At 38.1% G+C, this 20,784-nt stretch overlaps 1 protein-coding gene across 2 annotated transcripts in view; it reads right to left on the minus strand.

The window, feature by feature from the left end:
* zgc:153738 (uncharacterized protein LOC558115 homolog) overlaps positions 1–20,784 on the minus strand; it is a 289,186-nt gene that overhangs the window by 255,112 nt on the left and 13,290 nt on the right. For both annotated transcript variants that reach the window (XM_028803884.2, XM_051928820.1), the window contains exon 3: positions 9,203–9,530. In XM_028803884.2, the coding sequence (XP_028659717.1) occupies positions 9,203–9,530 (328 nt within the window). The remainder of the gene's footprint in view (positions 1–9,202; positions 9,531–20,784) is intronic.

The raw sequence follows: 20,784 nt of genomic DNA on the forward strand, positions 1-20,784 counted from the left end.
AGAAGCACATTTCATATAAATATAAATTATTAAACAGTAAAATCTTCTTCTGTAATTTGCTACCGTGGCTATTCGTTTGTCTGTCCAGGATTTTAAGTCACCTGTAGCTCGCAAACCGTTTCACCTATTGACTTGAAATCTGGTACACATATATTACGTCACGTCTACTATCCGCTTTATGGGTGATGATTGTATTACTCTTTTTATCTTTATTTTATTTTATTGTAGAATCAACTCCTATCTGCGCACACCAGGGCGGCCGTGGGCGGATGCGTATGGTGTATTCACTCCACGTTATCGTGCATTGCGCTGTCACTGGTATTTTGATAAAAGAATTTGAACAACATATAAGAAGCGTATAAATTATTAAACAGTAAAACATTAACATTTAAGAAGTAAAGTTACATTAAGTACTACTGCAGTGCCTTCGGGTATACCTCATTTTTTCTTTGCCCATTACATGCTTAAATGTATACATTTTTTGGTGTACCTACCCGAGAACACGCGACATATAACCGAGCGTGGGAGAAGCATGGATTTTAAACACGCGTTGAGTTCATCTGCTGGTCTCCCTCGTGGAATAACTGGTAATGTTTGACTAAAATCTACAGCGAGTAAAACGACATTACCTCCTTTTTTTTTTTTTACGATCTCTGAGATCTTGCTTTTTTCGGTTCAAGGCTTCATAAGCTCTTTTATGTTCTATGGTGTACTTATCCCAAACCATCATCTTTGAATGTTGCAAGACTTTCGCCTTGTATGTAGATCGGGGTAATTACATTCATTGCATTCCTAGTCTGAATCACACTGTAGGGTTGCCACCCGTCCTTTAAAATACGGAATTGTCCCGTATTTGAGAATGAAATTGCGCGTCCCGTTTTGAATTAATACGGGACGGGATTTGTCCCGTATTTTTTTTAGCATTTTTTTTAAAGCAGCGTCTCATGCAAATCATCCCACACGCATTTTATGAAGATGCCTACTTTCCTACTTTTGATTGGGTAATACTTGATGTCATCGTTAGTTGGATTGGTCTTTTTAACTGTCCAGTGAGGAGGGCGGGTCTTTTAAGTAGAGTCTGCAAAGTGTTGGCACTGGGATGTGGCACCCGCTGCAGTATGCGTCCCTTATTTTTTTGTATTAATAGTGGCAACCCTACCTGGCAGGTAACACTTATGTTTGGTTATGAAGTCGTCTAAAATCCGCCATGTGCCCTCTTTTAATTGCGAGAAGTAGATATATATAGCCAAATTCTCGCGCTTCGTTGCGGCGAAGTACTGCTTTTAATTTTTTAAGAAGAAAAGAAAACCTTTTTAAACGGATCGAAAATATACCAATAACAATTTGTTAAGGATCTGTTTTTTTGTGAACCTCGCTTTTCACAGCTGTCACGCTACGGCGTGTGTTTCGTTTATTTGACAGTATGTAGATCGTGGTAATTACATTCATGGCATTCGTTTTCTGAATCACAATCTTGACTGTATGGGTGGTTACCTCCCAGGTTACGCTTGTGGTTGGTCAGGAAGTCGCCTTACATCCGCCACATGCCCTCTTTCTGTTCCCAGAAGCTGATCATAGAATGGTTTTAATAGTTTACTTTCAAATAATGCAAAGTATGCGACACGTGTTTCTCCCTAATTCTGGGCTCATCAGGCATACACACTCACTGCATCCCCTCTCGGGAATCGAATCTCTATCGTCAGCACCAGAGTTGAAGCCCCTAACGTTGCGGTCAGCAAGTCGGCTAACATCCGCCATGTGCTGTCTTTCAGTTGCGAGAAGCAGATCATAGAATGGTTGAAACTGTTGCCCCTAACGTTGCGCTACGGCGTGTGGTTCGTTTATACCTCGTGTCTTCTCATTAAACTTTTATCTCGCGAATATGTTATTGCAATCCGCAGTGGGAGCGTTTCTATAAACTTAATTTAAACTTACGTTTTACACCGTGCTTTGTTTCCCTTATGAACATGCTTGTATGCTTCACTTGCTCGCTTCTTATTGTTTCGCTCCCTTCTCAATTGTTTAATGAATTTTTTGTTCTTCGCTGTTTGCGGCTCTTCCTTCATTTCTCCCTACTGCGTTCACAGTCTTTTCACATGATTACGTGGGAGGCGTGATGACGTGACACTCAACTCCGCCTCCCACGGCCATCGAGCTGCCGTCCATTACAGTATATTGTCAAAAAAGAGGTTCCAGTTATGACCATTACGCGTTGAATTTCGAAATGAAACCTGCCTAACTTTTGTAAGTAAGCTGTAAGGAATCAGCCTGCCAAATTTTAGCCTTCCACCTACACGGGAAGTTGGACAATTAGTGATGAGTGAGTCAGTCAGTCAGTCAGTCAGTCAGTCAGTCAGTCAGTGAGGGCTTTGCCTTTTATTAATTAGTATAGATTAAACAGGCATCGAAGATTGGAAGATAAGTGTCGGCCTTTAATACATCCAGTTTGATCCTGTGATATTACCGAAGGCAGCACTTTCTCCATCCTTCTAGCTATAATTTTTGAGAGTATCTTAACATCATTAATCAGAAGTGAAATTGGTCTGTATGATGCACATTGTAACAAGTCCTTATTGTGTTTAGGAAAGACAGTGATTAATGCTTGACGAAAAGTTTGAGGTAGAATTTGATTGTGTCTAGCTTCTGTAAATGTTGCCAATAAGAGGGGAGCTAGCTGAGTGGAAAATCTATAATAATAAAAGGCAAAGTCCTCACTGACTGACTGACTCACTCACTCACTGACTGACTCATCACTAATTCTCCAACTTCCCGTGTAGGTGGAAGGCTGAAATTTGGCAGGCTCATTCCTTACAGCTTACTTACAAAAGTTAGGCAGGTTTCATTTCGAAATTCAAAGCGTAATGGTCATAACTGGAACATATTTTTTGTCCATACACTGTAATGGAGGAGGCGGAGTCACGTATCGCATCATCACGCCTCCTACGTAATCACGTGAACTAAAAACAAGGAAGAGATTTACAGCACGAGTCACACGCGGGAACGAAGGTAAATGACGTTAATTTTTGACTGTCTTTTAATACTGTGTAAGCATACATATTAACACATGTGCAATTAAACGTGTGCATTTACGGGGTGATTTCTCAGGCTTAAAAGCTCACCTTTTATCAAACGCGGGAACAAAGGTAACTGACGTTGTTCACTGTCTTTTAATACTGTGTAACCATACATATTAACACATGTCCAATTAAACGTGTGCATTTACGCGGTGATTTCTCAGGCTTAAAAGCTCGCCTTTTACTAAAAAGGTAAATGCAAAACTATTTTCAATCAGTTTATTGAAACGCTCCCGTTAAGGATTGCAATAACATATTCGCGAGATAAAAGAATGAAGTAGGGGGAAATGGAGGAACAGCCGCAAACAGCGAAGAGCAAAAAATTTATTAAACAATTGAGAACGGAGCGAGTTAAGCATACAAGCATGTTCATAAGGGAAACAAAGCACGGTGTAAAACGTAAGTTTAAATTAAGTTTATAGAAACGCTCCCGCTGCGGATTGCAATAACATATTCGCGAGATAAAAGTTTAATGAGAAGACACGAGGTATAAACGAACAACACGCCGTGGCGCAACGTTAGGGGCAACAGTTTCAACCATTCTATGATCTGCTTCTCGCAACTGAAAGACGGCACATGGCGGATGTTAGCCGACTTGCTGACTGCAACGTTAGGGGCTTCAACTATGGCGCTGACGCCACATCCCAGTGCCAACACTTTGCAGACTCTACTTAAAAGACACGCCCTCCTCACTGGACAGTTAAAAACACCAATCAAACTAACGATGACATCAAGTATTACCCAATCAAAAGTAGGAAAGGAGGCATCTTCATAAAATGCGTGTGGGATGATTTGCATGAGACGCTGCTTTAAAAAAAAAAATGATAAAAAAAATACGGGATAAATCCCGTCCAGTATTGATTCAAAACGGGATGCGCAATTTCATTCTCAAACGCGGCACGATTCTGTATTTTAAAGGACGGGTGGCAACCCTACAGTGCCAGGTAACCACCCATACAATCAGATTGTGATTCAGACTAGGAATGCAATGAATGTAATTACCCCGATCTACATACAAGGCGAAAGTCTTGCAACATTCAAAGATGATGGTTTGGGATAAGTACACCATACAACATAAAAGAGCTTATGAAGCCTTGAACCGAAAAAAGCAAGATCTCAGAGATCGTAAAAAAAAAAATAGGAGGTAATGTCGTTTTACTCGCTGTAGATTTTAGTCAAACATTACCAGTTATTCCACGAGGGAGACCAGCAGATGAACTCAACGCGTGTTTAAAATCCATGCTTCTCCCACGCTCTGTTATATGTCGCGTGTTCTCGGGTAGGTGCACCAAAAAATTTATACATTTAAGCATGTAATGGGCAAACAAAAAATGAGGTATACCCGAAGGCACTGCAGTAGTACTTAATGTAACTTTACTTCTTAAATGTTAATGTTTTACTGTTTAATAATTTATACGCTTCTTATATGTTGTTCAAATTCTTTTATCAAAATACCACTGACAGCGCAATGCACGATAACATGGAGTGAATACACCATACACATCCGCCCACGGCTGCCCTGCTGTGCGCAGATAGGAGTTGATTCTACAATAAAATAAAATAAACATAAAAAGAGTAAAACAATCATCACCCATAAACCGTGTGTGTGTGTATATATGTGTATATATATATGTTGATATGTGGATGTGTATATGTATATATATATATATATATGTATATATATATATATATATATATATATATATATATATATATGTAGATATGTATATATATATATGTGTATATGTATATGTATATATATGTTTATATGTGTGTGTGTGTGTATTTTATATATATAAAACACAGCAACACTCATAACAATGACAACACAATTACATTGACAATCATGTTACGTTATTTTTAAAATGTTTCCTTTTTTTTTCATAACCTCTTTAACACACTACTTCTCCGCTGCGAAGCGTGGGTATTTTGCTAGTTTCTTATAAAATTCTATAGGGTAGCCATCAGGGCCTGCTGATTTCCCGCCTTGAAGTGACTTTATAGCATCTTGTAATTCTGATAGGGTCAGAGGTTTATCCAGTTCCTCAGCACTAAAAGTATCTATTTGTGGTATCTGTAATGTATCCAGAAGTGCATTAGATTGTGTGTTGTCTTCTTTAAACTCAGTAGAATATAAGGTTTTATAGTAGTCTCTAAATGTGTGCATTATATTTTTATGGTCAATGATTTCATCTCTATTAGTGTTGGTGATTACTGGGATTGCATTGCGAACTTCTTGCTTGTGGATTTGTTGAGCTGAAAGCTTATTAGCTTTCTCTCCGTGTTCATAGTAACGATGTCTTGATTTATAAATAAGTTGTTCAGTTTCTTTAGTTGTCAAGATGTTGAGTTCTGTATGCAGAGCCTGCCTTTTCCTATGAAGAGCCTCACTTGGACGCCTGGCTTGTTCTTCATCTATTCTAGTAATTTCGCTTCTTAGCTCTGACACTTTCTTGGTTTCTAATTTATTTCTGTGGGAAAGATATGAAATAATCTGTCCTCTTAAGAAGGCCTTTCGAGTTTCCCAGAATGTTCCTGCAAAGACCTCTGAGGGTGTGTTTGTCTCAAGGAAGAAGCTAATTTGTTTGGATATAAATTCTGTACAGTTCTCGTCTGCTAATATAAGCGAGTTAAGGCGCCATCTGCGAGGTGAGTGTGGGGGGCATAATGATTTTAGCTCCAAAACTAGAGGTGCATGGTCGGAGATAACAATTGTGTCATATTTACAAGATTTAATCGTAGGCAAGAAATTATTATCTATAAAGAAATAATCGATTCTTGAGTAGCTATGATGCACTGGTGAGTAGAACGAATATGTTCTTGAGTTTGGGTTTAGAAACCTCCATGGGGTCTGATAAGTTGTGGTCGGTTACAAACTGCGTAATTGTCTTTGCAGTGTTAGATGTTGTCCGCCCTGTGGCAGGAGTCCTGTCTAAGAGTGGATTTAAAACACAATTAAAGTCCCCAGCCATTATAATTTTATGAGTGTTCACATTGGGAATGGATGCAAATAGATTTTGCATGAATTCCTTATCATCCACATTGGGTGCATAAACATTTATCAAAATCATTTTGCAGTTAAATAAGTTGCCCATGGCCATCACATATCTCCCTTCAGGATCCGATACTACATCTGATGCTACAAATGGGACTGTTCTATGTATAAGAATTCCCACAACTCTAGTTTTCTCTGTAAAGCTAGAATGGAACATTTGGCCAGTCCAGTCTTTTTGTAGCCGGAATTGATCCTTGCTTAGTAAGTGGGTCTCCTGTAAAAATACCATTTTAGCATTTAAGCCTGTTATGTGAGAGCATACTTTCTTTCTCTTTAATTCGTGATTCAGGCCTTTAACATTCCAGCTCACAAAATTAACTGTCCCATCATGGAGACGTTGATTCTGAATTTTTAATGTCATTTTATAGTCTTAACTGGTAGTGAGGCAGTTTTAATCTTAATTTCCAATTTCCCCACGAGTTATTGCCATACAGCCTATTGTTGCATTGATATTTATAATTATAAGGATTAAAAGGATAGATTAGATATAGCCTGCTCTCCTTCTCTCCCCCTTATCCCCCCACCCCCCCCATTTTGCCTCCCCACATGAGGCTAGACCCCACTTCACAATGTCCCAGTCCTCTGACATACCAAGAGACAGAGCACGTCCAAAACAAAACAAGCCCCCCCCAACCACCACCCCCCCTCGCAGCGGGATTTGAGAATTAAAAAGTAGAGATATCTATTGCAGCTAAAGTCTAAATACTATCTGCCAAAAATATAATCATTAACAGTCTTTAAGCTTAAAATATAATCTTCAGCAATTTTAAAATAATAAGATAATAAAATAATGAACCCTGGGATTGGTGTTAAAAAGTGGTCTAGGATAAGCATAGTAAATCCTAATGCAATAATAGAAATAACAATAAACCAAGGGTATGATGTTAAACAGTCCTTTAGGGTAGTAAAAGTAACGTCATCCAGCTGATCGGCAACGTCATCCAGCTGACTGGCAAGTTTTTTCAGTTTGGATCTATTTTCTTCAATGTGTTCCTCTAATTTCCCCAATATGCCTTTAAAGGTTGCGTTAAAACAATTAAATAGACGTGTTTCCCTGTCCTTTGTATCCTTCTTAAGCACCTTCATAAACTCAGTTATGGCCGTAGCCGTAGCAGTAGCCAGTAATGTGATCATCTCTTTCAGTTCAGACAGATCGTTTCGGCTTTCGTGCTCCGCAGGTGGAACTGCAGCTCCTATTACAGCCGATGCTGTGGGCTCGCGATGAGTAGATGAGAGCACGTACTGCAGGGCCTTTCCTAGTTTCGAATGATCCTCTGAAATCGACGATCCATTGTGACCTGCATCACTTGCACCCTCACTCCCATTTTCGCTCTCGACTGGAGACGATGCAATGGAGCGGGTTCCTAGGAAGTCTGTGCATTCGTCTGCCTGTTCCAGGTCAGTCTCCGAGATGCCATACCTCATGCTCGGGCTTGATGTCTGTCCAGGCTTTGATGTAGCTTTAAGTATCTTTTCCATTTTTTTCTGACCTCTCTTCTTGTTACTCATGTTTATATATTATATATTGTAGTGGAAGTTCCTTGGGTCGGGTAAATACAGGATACCTCTAAATAATAAGAAGTATGTGGGAAAATAAAGCCGCTGCTAACGGAGCTCTGCTTCATACGTCCATCTCCTGTAACGGACGAGACCAACTCGAGATGTCAACATTATAGATCAGGCCAACAAATTGTAAATCACTTTTGTAGTCCATTCCTTCATTCTTATTGGCCATGTCTCCAGCTCCACCAGAAATGGCAGAATTCTAACCAGGATCTTAAGGTTGGACAAGTAGTCCCAATAGTAGATCCACAACTGACCAGAGCTCAATGGCTTGTCGGATGGGTCATCAAGGTCCTACCAAATGATGATGGCAGGGCAAGAGCTGCAGAAGTGGACATAAAAAGGAATACATGCAACAAACCAGTGATTAAACTAACTGAACTGCCGAAAATGCCATAAGATTAGGACATACTTGTTGGTGATTCAGCACAGACTTTTGTGGATTACAAATTTCATATGCCGATTTGTGGTGCAGCTGTGCAAAATTCCCTGCTTCATGTCTGAGCTGAGTAAGACACACCCAGTGGGTTTATTGCGCATGCACAGTATTTTGAGTTTATTGCAAATGCACAGCATTTTATGCTTCTTCTGTACAGTGTGCTCACAGACTCTATACTTGTTGGTGCTTTTGTTGAGTGAGTAAACTTGTCAATTGTCTGTTATACACTGCAGACATATAAAGTTTTCGATTACCTTTAATAATTAACATATTTAGTGTACTTTAAGTTTATAACCAACACTAACCTTTAATAACATTTAGTTCTCATATGTATAATTCTGCCATGATCACCACGTTTGTTTGCGAATGAGTGGGTTATAAATATTGTTCACTGTTAATACTCAATTGGCAGTATGCTATACTTTGTTCTAACATGTTAATTTTGACATGTTTTTAGTATACAGATTAGTATTAAAATGTAAGGAGTTTCATTTTATTTGTATACGCAGGTCATCCTTGGCCTCACATAGTGCCTGTATTTGGAAATTGGGGTAATAGTTCCATCTATAGACAGGCACTGCGGCATAGTGGTCAAAGCTTTGGACTTCAAACCCTGAAGTTGTGGTTTCAAATCCCACTACTTATACTATGTGACAATGAGCAAGTCAATCAATCTGCCTGTGAATCAGCAGAGTGTACTCTACATTGGTGTTCCTATTGAAAAAGGAAGCCTGTCCCTGCTGGTCTTGGTTAGAATGCTTCCAACCTAAGCCCATCAGTTAATTGCTTATCTCTCCCTCAATTTTTTTTTTCACTAATCTTGTGTTTCTGGCCTCATTGGTATTAATCTATGTAAGACAATTAGCTGCCACTGCACCACCATGTCAGTCTTAAAAGGGGTAATATTTCAAGTGTTATTCAATAAAATAAAAATACCATTTAATAATACATGCATTTAGAACATAAATCATAACATTAAGTGGCTATTACTTTTTTGTGCAGACATCTAATGACATCATTTAGTGTTACAATTGACCTATAATATTTAATACATGCAAATGTTTAACTTACTGGTGTCAGTTTAAGGTCCTGGATAATATCATCCATGTAATGGTACTCAGAAAACTCCTTTTCAACCATATCATTTTTTAATTCCACCAAGCGCCCCATTACACCATCCAGTACCAGTTGCAACACACGTCTCTTCTGTGGATGTGCCATCTGATCATATGCGGTTTCAAGTCTCCGAAAGATCTGTATGTAACGCACATAAAGTGTAGCCAGTTGTTGGAAGAAAACCACTCTGTCCTTTTCTGGAGAATGTGGTTTTTCAGAAGTCTCTTGAATAAGGATGTTTTCTAACTCCAAATGGGCATCATTCCACATCAAATTGTAAGTGCTAGAAAAGAAAAAGAAATAAAATGATAATAACATTGGAATCTAAAATTAGTCACTTATAATGAATTTATGTTTTCTATTTTACCAAATTAGCAAGAACCACTTGAAAACAAAAAAATGAATAGCAAAATAAAGATGTTTATTGTTCAAAAGATAAAAATAGGTTACTCAGTTATTGCATTATATGTTGTGATTGGCAGCCGGTGGTTCAGTCCGGCCAGGACGTCCATGAAAGAAAAGAATGGAGGAAGGCAGCCTTTTCAGGGCACTGCATTCCCCGGGACGCTAGGTGGCAGCTCCCCTGGACGGCAACAGTTCCCCGGATTCCCTTAAAGCATCCTGGGACGTGGAGTCCGTTTTCTCAGCCCTGTTGGGTGCCATGGGTGCCACCAGGGGGAGCTCACAAAGAACCTGGGGACTACTACAGTTATGACAACCCGGAAGTGCTTCGGAGTCTCAAGGATGAAAGCCCGCAGTACTTCTGGGCTATGTGAGGAAGGATGATGTGGCGTTGAACCCGGGGGAAACATTATGGACTATTTAAAGGACTGGTGAACACCCAGAAAGGAGAGCCAGAGTCCGGAGGTTGGGTGACGAAGCTGCTGGGAGTGGAGGATTGATTTATTGTATTGATTATTATTGTGATTATTATTAGTGTTGGAGAATTGTGGCGAGTGTGGTGCTTTGTGCACTCTATCTGAAGAAAGATATTAAAATTCTTCATGTTGCTTTTTATAAGTGTGTCTTGGATGTCTGTTTGGTGGGTTTTACGGGGCAACAGCGCCTCTAACGTACACAATGTGAAACACACCTCCTTCTGACTTTGAAAACCAATATGTTAACTTTTATTATGGCTTCTATAAATTGTCTGGTGGAGTACAGTCATAAGACATAAGGAGCAGATCAATTCTCAACTTTCTTGGCTTGAAAAATTGACACATTTCGGTGCTTTCTACCCCATTGCCTCTGTTATAAAGCGCAAGTGCAGGCAAAATATTTTTTTAAATTTATAGAAAATGCTTAACTTTATAAAACTATTTTGCATGATAAATGTATATATATCATGTTATGAATAATTAACCTTTCCTTTAATGCATGCTAAGCATTAACGTAAGTACAGTGGTGCCTCGCATAAAGAACGCCTCGCACAGCGAACGCTGCACACAACGAACTTCATTTCATGATTCATACAACGAACTTCGTTTCACACAACGAAGTCGCCCGAGCTTCCACGACCGCTTTGCCCGAGCTTCCACGACTGCTTCGCCCGAGCTTCCACGATCGCTGCCGATGTATTGCATCCTTCCGCGCAGGCACTGCAGGCAGTCGTTAGTCACTGCGCTTAACTTAAGCACGTATCGCGGCAATCTTTCTTCATTACGAATTAAATCACGCACGTATCACGGCAGTCGTCCTTTTAAGTTAAACTCAATATTTTTTTTATATCATGGCTTCTAAAAAAAGCAGGAAGGTGATTTCTGTTGAAATGAAACAGGAAATAATTAGAAGGAGTGAATGTGGGGTAAAACAGTGTGACCTCGTCAAAGAGTTTGGCCTCAGCAAGACCACCATTTTCACCATTTTGACAAATAAGGATGCAATCAAATCAGCCAAAGTAGCCAAAGGAGTATCAAAACTATTTCATGAAAAACATAGGTCTTCAATCCACGAGGAAATGGAGAGGCTATTAGCGATTTGGATTAAGGACAGGCAGGTGAAAGGTGACGTAACAACCCAAGATATTATCTGTCACAAAGCCAAGAGAATTTATGACGATCTAAAGAAAAACGTCCCTGGAAGTAGCAGCAATCAAGATAATGAAGAAGAATTCAAAGCCAGCAGGGGGTGGTTTTTTAGATTTAAGAAAAGGTGTGGAATCCACAGCGTTACTATGCATGGTGAGGCTGGCAGTGCTGACAAGAAAGAAGCAGAAAAGTTCTCTATTAACTTTCAAAAATGTATTAAGGATGAAGGATACTGCCCACAACAAGTGTTCAATGCCGATGAAACGGGTCTTTTCTGGAAAAGAATGCCGAGCAGAACCTTCATTACAAAAGAGGAGAAGAAATTGCCAGGACACAAAGCCATGAAGGACAGACTTACCCTTATGTTTTCATCTAATGCCAGCGGAGACCTCAAGATCAAACCTCTATTGGTTTATCACTCTGAAAATCCCAGAATTTTCAAGAAAAATAACGTTATTAAGTCCAAACTGCCCGTCCATTGGAAGTCCAATCAAAAAGCCTGGGTGACCCAAGTTATCTTCAACGAATGGATTCTGGAAACCTTTGCTCCTGCCGTGAAGAAATTCTTGCTGGAAAAAGAACTGCCGCTCAAAGCCCTTCTGATACTTGACAATGCCCCTTCTCACTCAAAAGACCTAGAGGAAATATTGCAGGAAAATTATCCTTTTATCAAGGTGCAGTATTTGCCACCAAACACCACATCCATTCTTCAGCCAATGGATCAGCAAGTTATTGCGAACTTTAAAAAACTCTACACTAGAGCCCTCTTTAATAAGGTGTTTGAAGAATGCGAGTTTGGTGGAGACAATATGACTGTCCGAAAGTTTTGGAAGGAGAAATTTGATGTCCTTATGGCAATATGACTTATACAGAAGGCCTGGGAAGAAGTGTCACAAAGGACCCTCATTTCTGCTTGGAAGATGCTTGTGCCTTCGTGGACCCAGGAAGAAGCAGTAGTTGATGACACAGAAGTGGTGAAGGACATCATCACAGTGGCCCAAAGGTTGGAATTAGAGGTAGAGGAAGAGGATGTAGAGGAGCTTATTGAGGAACACGAAGAAGAGCTGACAACTGAAGAGCTCCAAGCACTTCTGGTCCAGCAACAGGACAATGCTCAAAGGGAAGCGTCATCTGATAACGAGGAGCAACAATCAAACAATCAACCAATCCCAACTGCTGACATCAAGAACATCCTGGTCAAATGGAAAGCAGTTCAGGAGTTTACCAATGCCCACTATCCGGATTCAGCTGAAGCAAACAGGATCAACGATCTTTACTCCGATACTCTTGTCCGTTATTTCCGGCAGATGTTGAAGAAAAGAGAAAAACAAACGACTTTGGACAGGTTTTTCATGAAACCATCGGCCAAAAAGCAGAAAATGGATGAAGATGTGCAAGATTCGGTAGACTCTACTTAGTCTGTCTTAAAATTAAAAAAATGTGTGTTTTTTTAAAAAAAAATTATGTTTTTAGATGTATCTAAATAAAAATAATAACAAAAAATGTATCTTTTTTTATGTCATCTTAGCATATTTTATGCTACAGAACGAATTATTTTTTTTAACATGTATTGTTATGGGAAAACGCGTTTCACATAACGAACTTTTCGCATAACAAACTTGCTCCTGGAACGAATTAAGTTCGTTGTGTGAGGCACCACTGTATAGTGTTGTTAAAGGGGAACAATAATGTTTTTCATTCATTTAATAGCAAAAAGTATTAATGTGGGTTCTTTACAAAAATCATGGCATGAAATATGCAGCCATTTTCATATAAATTGCTACACACAGGAAAAGCTGCAGGACCAGATGGAGTCAGTCCTTGAGTTCTCAAGGCCTATGCTGATCAACTTTGTAGTGTCCTCTGTTACTTCTTCAGTCTGTCCCAAAGGCGCCATAAAGTGTCACTGCTATAGAAAAAAAATCCTGCATTGTTCCTTTTTTTTTTTTTTTTAAACTTGCACTGCATTTTTATTGCTCTTTAATTAATATTGTTTTTATCAGTATGCTGCTGCTGGAGTATGTGAATTTCCCCTTGGGGATTAATAAACTAATATCTATCTATTCCAAAGAAGGTAGGCATCACTTCACATAATGACTACAAAGCAGTGTTACGTCTTACATCAAGAAGACTTTGAGAGGCTATTCCTGGATATAAGAGTCTTCTTGTGGTACACCACCTAGACCCACTATAGTATGCCTATTGGACAAATATTGGAGTGGAAGATGCAATTATCAATCGGCTCCACAAGGTTTATTCTCAACTGGATAGAGCTGAAAGAACTATTAAGATTATGTTTTTCGATTTCTGCAGTGCCATCAACCCCATACAGCCATCACTGTTAAGGGGTATCCTCAGAGATATGCAGGAGGATGAGCCTATGGTGTCCTGGATAATGTACTAATTATCAGGCAGACTGCCATTTGAGACTCAAGAACTGTGTTTCTGTTATAGATGTGAGCAACACTGGAGCACCACAAGGTTTGTAGTGGAGACAGACAGACACCGACTAGAGACTTAAGTGACATATTGTGGTCACTGTTATAAAGAGGAAGAGGAGTGTTTTTGTTACTGTGGTGGGAGAGTGTCATAGGTGGTCTATGGCACTGGGAGAGGTTTAAATAAGTTGGGTGTGGGCGTACACATGCAGAGGTAGGGTGTCTCAAATGCGCCTGAATGGTAGTGGCTTGTTGTGCCTGCACCCATTTACATAGGAGAGTTTAAAAGGAGCCTGCACAAAAGAAGTGGGGAGAAGAAAATAGACTGGCCAGCAAGAGAGAGAGAGAGAGAGAGAGAGAAAAACAACAAGACAGAAATGGATTTTAACCTCATGGTCTCTGGATTTTAACCTTATTTCTTTAATTGGATTATTTAATTTGCCTGTTTTTAATCTTCACAGTTTTAATGAATTATTTAATTAATATTTTGCACGATTTACACTTTGTTAATGAATGGCTTTTAATAAAAGCACTGAAGCACTGTTATACCTACCCTTTGCTATGTGAGAGTCCTCATTTGCCATGCTTATCCTTGGTTACATTATCAATGGTGGTGGCTTCAAGAGGCTCCAAAGCAACATGGAGTGTGGAGCCTACCCATACCATCACCAAGAGTTAAAATGCAAATTTTGCTTCTGAAAACTTTTTGGTTGCTGTCAAGGAGCTGTGCTGGAATTTTGGAAAGTTACTTGAACTTGCTCTGTTACTGGTATTCAAAAAAATAAAAAAAGGAGGCAAGGAGAGGCAAAATGCACAGAAGCAGTAGCTGAAACTGGCAAGTCTGTAAATAAATTACTGGTATCATAGTGACAAATAGTTAAAAGGTAACAGTGATTCCGTACTGGGGAGAAGTTGACAAATATTAAGAATAATTGGATAAAGCACCATATTCCACTTGTATGGTCAAGTGTTAACTTTAGTAGAAAACGAGCGCACATGTGTCCATAAGTAAAAAAGTATTTAAGAACAGGCAGACAGCTGACTTATAAATAGTAAAGAGGGGGGCACCTCAGTACATAGATACGTGTCTAGCTGTGAAACACTGATCAGGTTAAAGCATCTGTAGAAACAGACAAAGTGAATAAGTATAACAGCCAATATACAAAAAACCTTCTTAGTAAGAAGGAGTAGTGTAGAGCAAATAAGAGGTTGACAGTATAAGGATTCATTAATAAAGAAGAATTCAACCAGTCTAAGCAGAGAGCTCCAAAAGGTAAGTAAGTAAGTAATAAGAGAAGCACAAATTACTAAAACAGACCAGGAAAATTAAAGGTAACTTCAAAAAAATAGCAGCAACAGGCAGTCGAGGGGAAAGTATTACATAAGGTGCCAGAATGAGTAAAATAACTAAGATCTTTAATCCATTATTTTTTTTACTTTTATAATTTAAATCATTTAAATTAAAGGGCTGAACAGTTTTAATGATCCAAAAATCACATTTTTATAAAACCAGTGCAATGCAAGTCCTGTTGTTTGTTGAACGTATTGGAGGATGACTTGGAAAAGCCAGTCTTCCTTGAAGGCTACATGTGCAGGAGGTGCCAGCTGATGCAGTACCTCAAACTCAGGGTCACTGAACAGGAGGAGCACTTGGTGGGCCTGCGTTGTAGTAGAGAATAGGCAGACCTTGCCCAGATGTCCTTTAGAGAGGCAGTGTGGACCCCTAAGGTGGCACGGGAGGAGACTCCAGACCAGACAGGTAAAAATAGGTGGGTCACGGTCACAAGGCAGACCAGAAAAGGAGAAGGGGTTGCCATTTATGTCAAACAAAATTTAAATGCCCCATCTTAGTGAAAATAACTGAATTTGTCTGGAAAGCTTTAGGGAAAGAGGCCTTATTTTAGGAGTGTTCTGTATTGCAGACAGCAATTTCATGGTATAATCCATCCCCACTCTTTTCCCACGATTTCATCAAAGGGACTAACACAGCCTTGCAAGCAAGACACTATCTGAAACTCCCGTTCTCCCCCATATGCTTTCAACATAGTGAACAGTGTTATATAGTGACAAGTACAGTGGGGTACCTTGCGCAAAACTTTGAGAGGCATAAGTACAGCATAACAGTTACTCATCTGTACACAAATAAACATTGTCAGCATACTCCAAGTTGAAACTGAAAAAAAGCACTGCTTAGAAAACTAAAATTGGGAAAATGTAGTGCTGGGCGGTATGACCAAAATTCTATATCAAGGTATTTTTCAAAATTATTCCAGTTTCACAGTATTCAACGGTATTTTTTTCCCATGCATGAGTGGATGTTAACCACATTTTCCACTGCAATTACTGCAGTAGACTGGCTAAGAATAACCTATTCCATTATCATGAGAATTGTACATTGTACAAAAAAACATTTTAATGTGCACATAAGTATTAATGCAGGTTTGCATGGCCACATAAAGCGATAGTTTTCAAGGGGGTGGCATGACAGTTACAGTCAAAATATAGAACCTTTTTATTGAACAAATTTTGCAAACAATTCAAACTAAAATTTTGACAACATATTTTCAGCCATCCAAAGAGGCATTTAGACTTAGTAAAATATCCAGAGGTGCTTGTCAAAAGTTGTATTGCACTGAACATATCTTAGAATAGGCACAAATAGTAAATATTTTTTGTAAACCAACCACACTTTCTGTTAATGTTAGCAATCTCTGTCCACTGACACGTTTAGCTATAAGGATTGTAATGGCGTTGGTTATCTCAATCCACTGCTTGCTTTTTTTTGTCATACGCAGTACCTCTAGCAAACGTGTCTACAAGTGACGTCTAACTCGAGTGTCCTCTAGCTTTTTCAGTTTTACCCGAGGACGTGGAGGGTGCCAATCTTAGTTCCATACATTCGTGGTACTCCAAAGCATGTTTGCGGCTAAGGTGGTGCAGCAAATTGCTTGTGTTGCCGCCTCTGGTGACAACTTTAGCTCAACAGCATTTGCAGTAAATAGTTGTTTGGTCTACATCTGACCTTTTAAAACCAAAGTATCACCAGACAACAGACATGGCTCCTTTTTTCGGCAAAAGTTCTTCTGTGTCATCATGTTCAACTTTATCGTCTGCTACAGCTTCAGTTTCGGAATGTTCTCTGTCCATTTTCACCGCTCAGTACCTCCATTAATGCATGTACTCCGTTGCATGCGTGTTTAGCTGTGTAGCAGTGAAAAAGGTCCCCCTTAAACAGTTTCCCATTGTGCCACGTTCCGAACGTTGTTTAGGCTATTTAAACCAGTGTTGCGGTATAAGAAAAATCCATATCATAACAAAAATATAAAACAGTTTACGGTATGATCCGGTATACCTCCCGGCATTAGGAAAACGTGCAGCAGACAGTCCCCAGGTATGGTAATTGAACCCATGATAGTTGAAGTGTAAAACCGCACACTGCACCACTTCAAAGTCATACTAAGCAGGACTTACAAATCAAGTGTAGCCTCTAACATGTCATTCTCAATAAAGTCAAAACCTTGCTCAGAATACGACTCAGGCTTCATGCGTAAAAATAAGGTGTTACATACACAATATATTTGATGCCATTTATGCACAACTGTGATATGTAGTACAAATGAACAAACAGACAACTGTACTTCATTAGAATGTTCTAAACCTCAGGTATTCAATGATAATGAGCCTTTCACTGTACATGGCTTGATATAGGTGGAATATTTGATAACAGCAGTAACTTAGCTATAACACACTTCTCACAATGGGGTACAAATTGCATATTTTAATAATGAAAGAGCAGGCAACATGAAAACTTATTTGAAAGACACCGTAGGCTTATTGCAATGTACACAAAAAACTTTGAAATATGGTGGTGTCCTGCTCATGCATAGAACATGAGGAAACAATGGGAAATCTAAAAGTAAAGTTTTGCACATGCCACAAACATTATGTTTTTCTTCACACAGAGGGCCACACATACATTGAATTAATTATGAAGTTGTGTGGTAGAACGTAGAACTTTTGGGACATTCAAAACTTGACTCAATGTAATTTTTGTGAGGAATTAAGTGGATGTGATAGGTGAGCTTTGTTTGGCTGAATGGCTTGTTCTCATCCAATTTTTTCTTATGTTTTAATATGTGGATAGTGTTCAGTAATTTTTCTATTAAAGTCAGTAAAGCATATTTTTGTAAAGGAGTTTGACTGTGTTCACTATGCTGAGGTTCATCTAGGTTTGTGCTTGAAGTCTGTGAAACTACATCATACATTATATACTTTATCTGAAAAGAATACTGCATGTACACATTTATAAAGACAGGAAGGGGCGAGTCACTATTTATGTATAACTTAATTAGAATGCAAGCCTTCTTCAAGTAGATGGTGAGCCAAAGCTTAGTGAAGACAATTGTATTTGATTAGAAATCATTAGAGACAAACACCCAATACGGGGACTCTGTTATAGATATACCTTTAATACAGAGAGTAAATTCAATCAACTTTTTAACAATATTAAAATGAGGATATTGTAGTTGAAGGATTTTAATTACCCAAATATTCATGGGTTAACTTTAAAAAAACAAAGTACTGTACAACAGGAAGTGTATTCAGACATAATCAGTGACACTTTAACAAAGTACATCAAAATATTGACAAGGAAGGCAGTCTGTCTACATTAAGTATCTTAATAATCAGGATAAAATCAGGGTGTAGAAGTAGTACTGTGGCCAAGAAACCATAATATAATGTAATTCACAGTATTTTGGCAAAGCTGTGGTCATGTGACATTGTCCCGTGAGCAGTGTCGGATTTAGACTTGATGAGGCCCTAAGTTATATAAAGTCAAAGTCAAAGTGAACTTTATTGTCATCTCAACCATATACAAGTATACAGATAGATGAAATTGCAAAGCTCAGGGTCCACAGTGTAACAACATGACATGCAAATAATAATTTAAAAATAGAATTAAAATTTAAATTAAAATTAAAACACAAACAAGACATTGCGCAAAGACAAGACAAAGACAAAGTAGCAGCAATATATGATGTGTAAGATATGTAATATAATAAATAAAAAATAATAGATATAGATAATACAGAAATTATCAGTGTATGATAATAGTTATTTAAGACATGTGTAAACAATGACAGGTCAGAATGTTTCACAGCAGAAGGATAACAAGAATGTCAAAATACTTAAAGGTCAGTAGGAGATTTTCAGTTCTTCTCTACATGCATACTCATAAAATTATAAATACTTTATAATTAAAATCATAAAATTCATAGTTATAAAGCTTGGAAGCCCCTTGTTAATAAGTTACACTAGAAGGTTTCACTAAGGGACATACCAAAACAGGACCTTAGGGGCTTCCCCAAGTCACCACAAGAAAACTGAAAACTTTTTTTTTTTTTAGCAAAATATTTAAAATGAAAAGTAGAAATTATTTTCAATTTACTGATTGAATTTTTAAAATTACTTTACTATGGAACACTATTTGTGCAAAAATGAAATAAAATGGCAATTATGAAATAATCACATGCAAAAGTACTTGTGTATATATAAAAATATAAATGAGTCAATAAATTGTGAAAATGTATAACAAAAAGTAGTAATACAATGCCAATTTTGTTGTGAAATAATACCTTAATAAAGGACCTTATTTTTAAAGACCGTTTTTAATACACAATGAAATTTGTGTGCTGTTTTGTAAATTCATATTTAGTTTCCCTGCTTTTTATATGACAAACTGACCGGTGCCAATTCATGGGTGCATACTGACTAAACTTAAAAAACATCATTTATTTAAAATGTTTGTGGTGGATTGGCAGGTCTTTAAACCCAAGTGTAAAAAGTAGAATAGCTGACACACAAAAAGATAAATAATGCTCAGTGATCACTTTCAAGAAAGTCATCTGTAGCATAGTTAAGGCTGGACATTTAAGAAAACAAATATAAGACTTTATCACTTCTCCGTGACACCACAATTTACCCTTTACATTCTTTTATGGTCTTTTAAAAAAGTGCTTTGGCAACGGGTTATGGTAATCTGAAAGAAAATATGTTCACTGGCAAACTAGTAATAGTTATAATCATTCTCAAACCCACTTACTCCAATTCAGAGGGATGAAGCAAGAAGCTATCGCAGTACCACTGGGCACAATGTAGGAAAAAGGCCTGAAGAGAATACCATTCCTTTGCAGGGTCCAGTCATGTAAACACTCAGATTGGGACCATTTAAACAAACCTACAAGGCCTTGATAATGTGAAAGGAAAACTGGATTACCCCAAAATAACATTGGGAAGTCATGCAAAGCCCACAGAGACAAATAGGTGCTGGATTTGAACCTAGTGCATTAGATATGGAAAGTGTCAGTGCTAATCAGACTGCACTACTGTGCTAATTAAGAATATATTAACTATATTCTAATTAAATATCACAAATTTCTTATTCACACTTTTAGCCTAATGTTGACTGCTCACCTGCCTTAATGCTGCAAAAATTATACTCCGACAAGGAAAACAGAAAAATGATGAATATATTTTTAGCTACTTTGAGTGGAAACACTGCATGTAAAATGAAATAGTTGTTTAAAGTTAAAATAGTATAAATAAATAACTATTTGAAAGACTGGCTGATAACTATTTATTCTAAATTTTAGAAACTTTTGTAAACATCAGAAAGAATAAGTTGTGACATTAATTCACACTTTTACTGTAATGCATCCCTAACTGTACTACTCTAGAAAGACATTACTTTCAGTTAGTTCAGAATGCAGCAACAAGAGCCTTAACCAGAAAGGGAAAATTTAAGCACATCTTACCAGTTTTAGCATCAAAATATTGGTTACCAGTACCCTGTAGAATGGTCTTTAAAATACTACTAAAGGTAAATAAAACTTTCAAATAATCCTACTATATTTTGGAGTGCCCATCTCCCTACATTCCAAGCCATAACCTTAGACCTTCTAGTACTGGTCTGCTTATTAATTATAAGAGCTAAGCATAATAAAATTTGTTATGCACCAAAAACCTGGAATAATTTACCAACAGACATATGGCAGGTTAACACTGTGGATCA

Source organism: Erpetoichthys calabaricus, chromosome 6 (genome assembly GCF_900747795.2).
Source record: "Erpetoichthys calabaricus chromosome 6, fErpCal1.3, whole genome shotgun sequence".
NCBI lineage: Eukaryota > Metazoa > Chordata > Cladistia > Polypteriformes > Polypteridae > Erpetoichthys > Erpetoichthys calabaricus.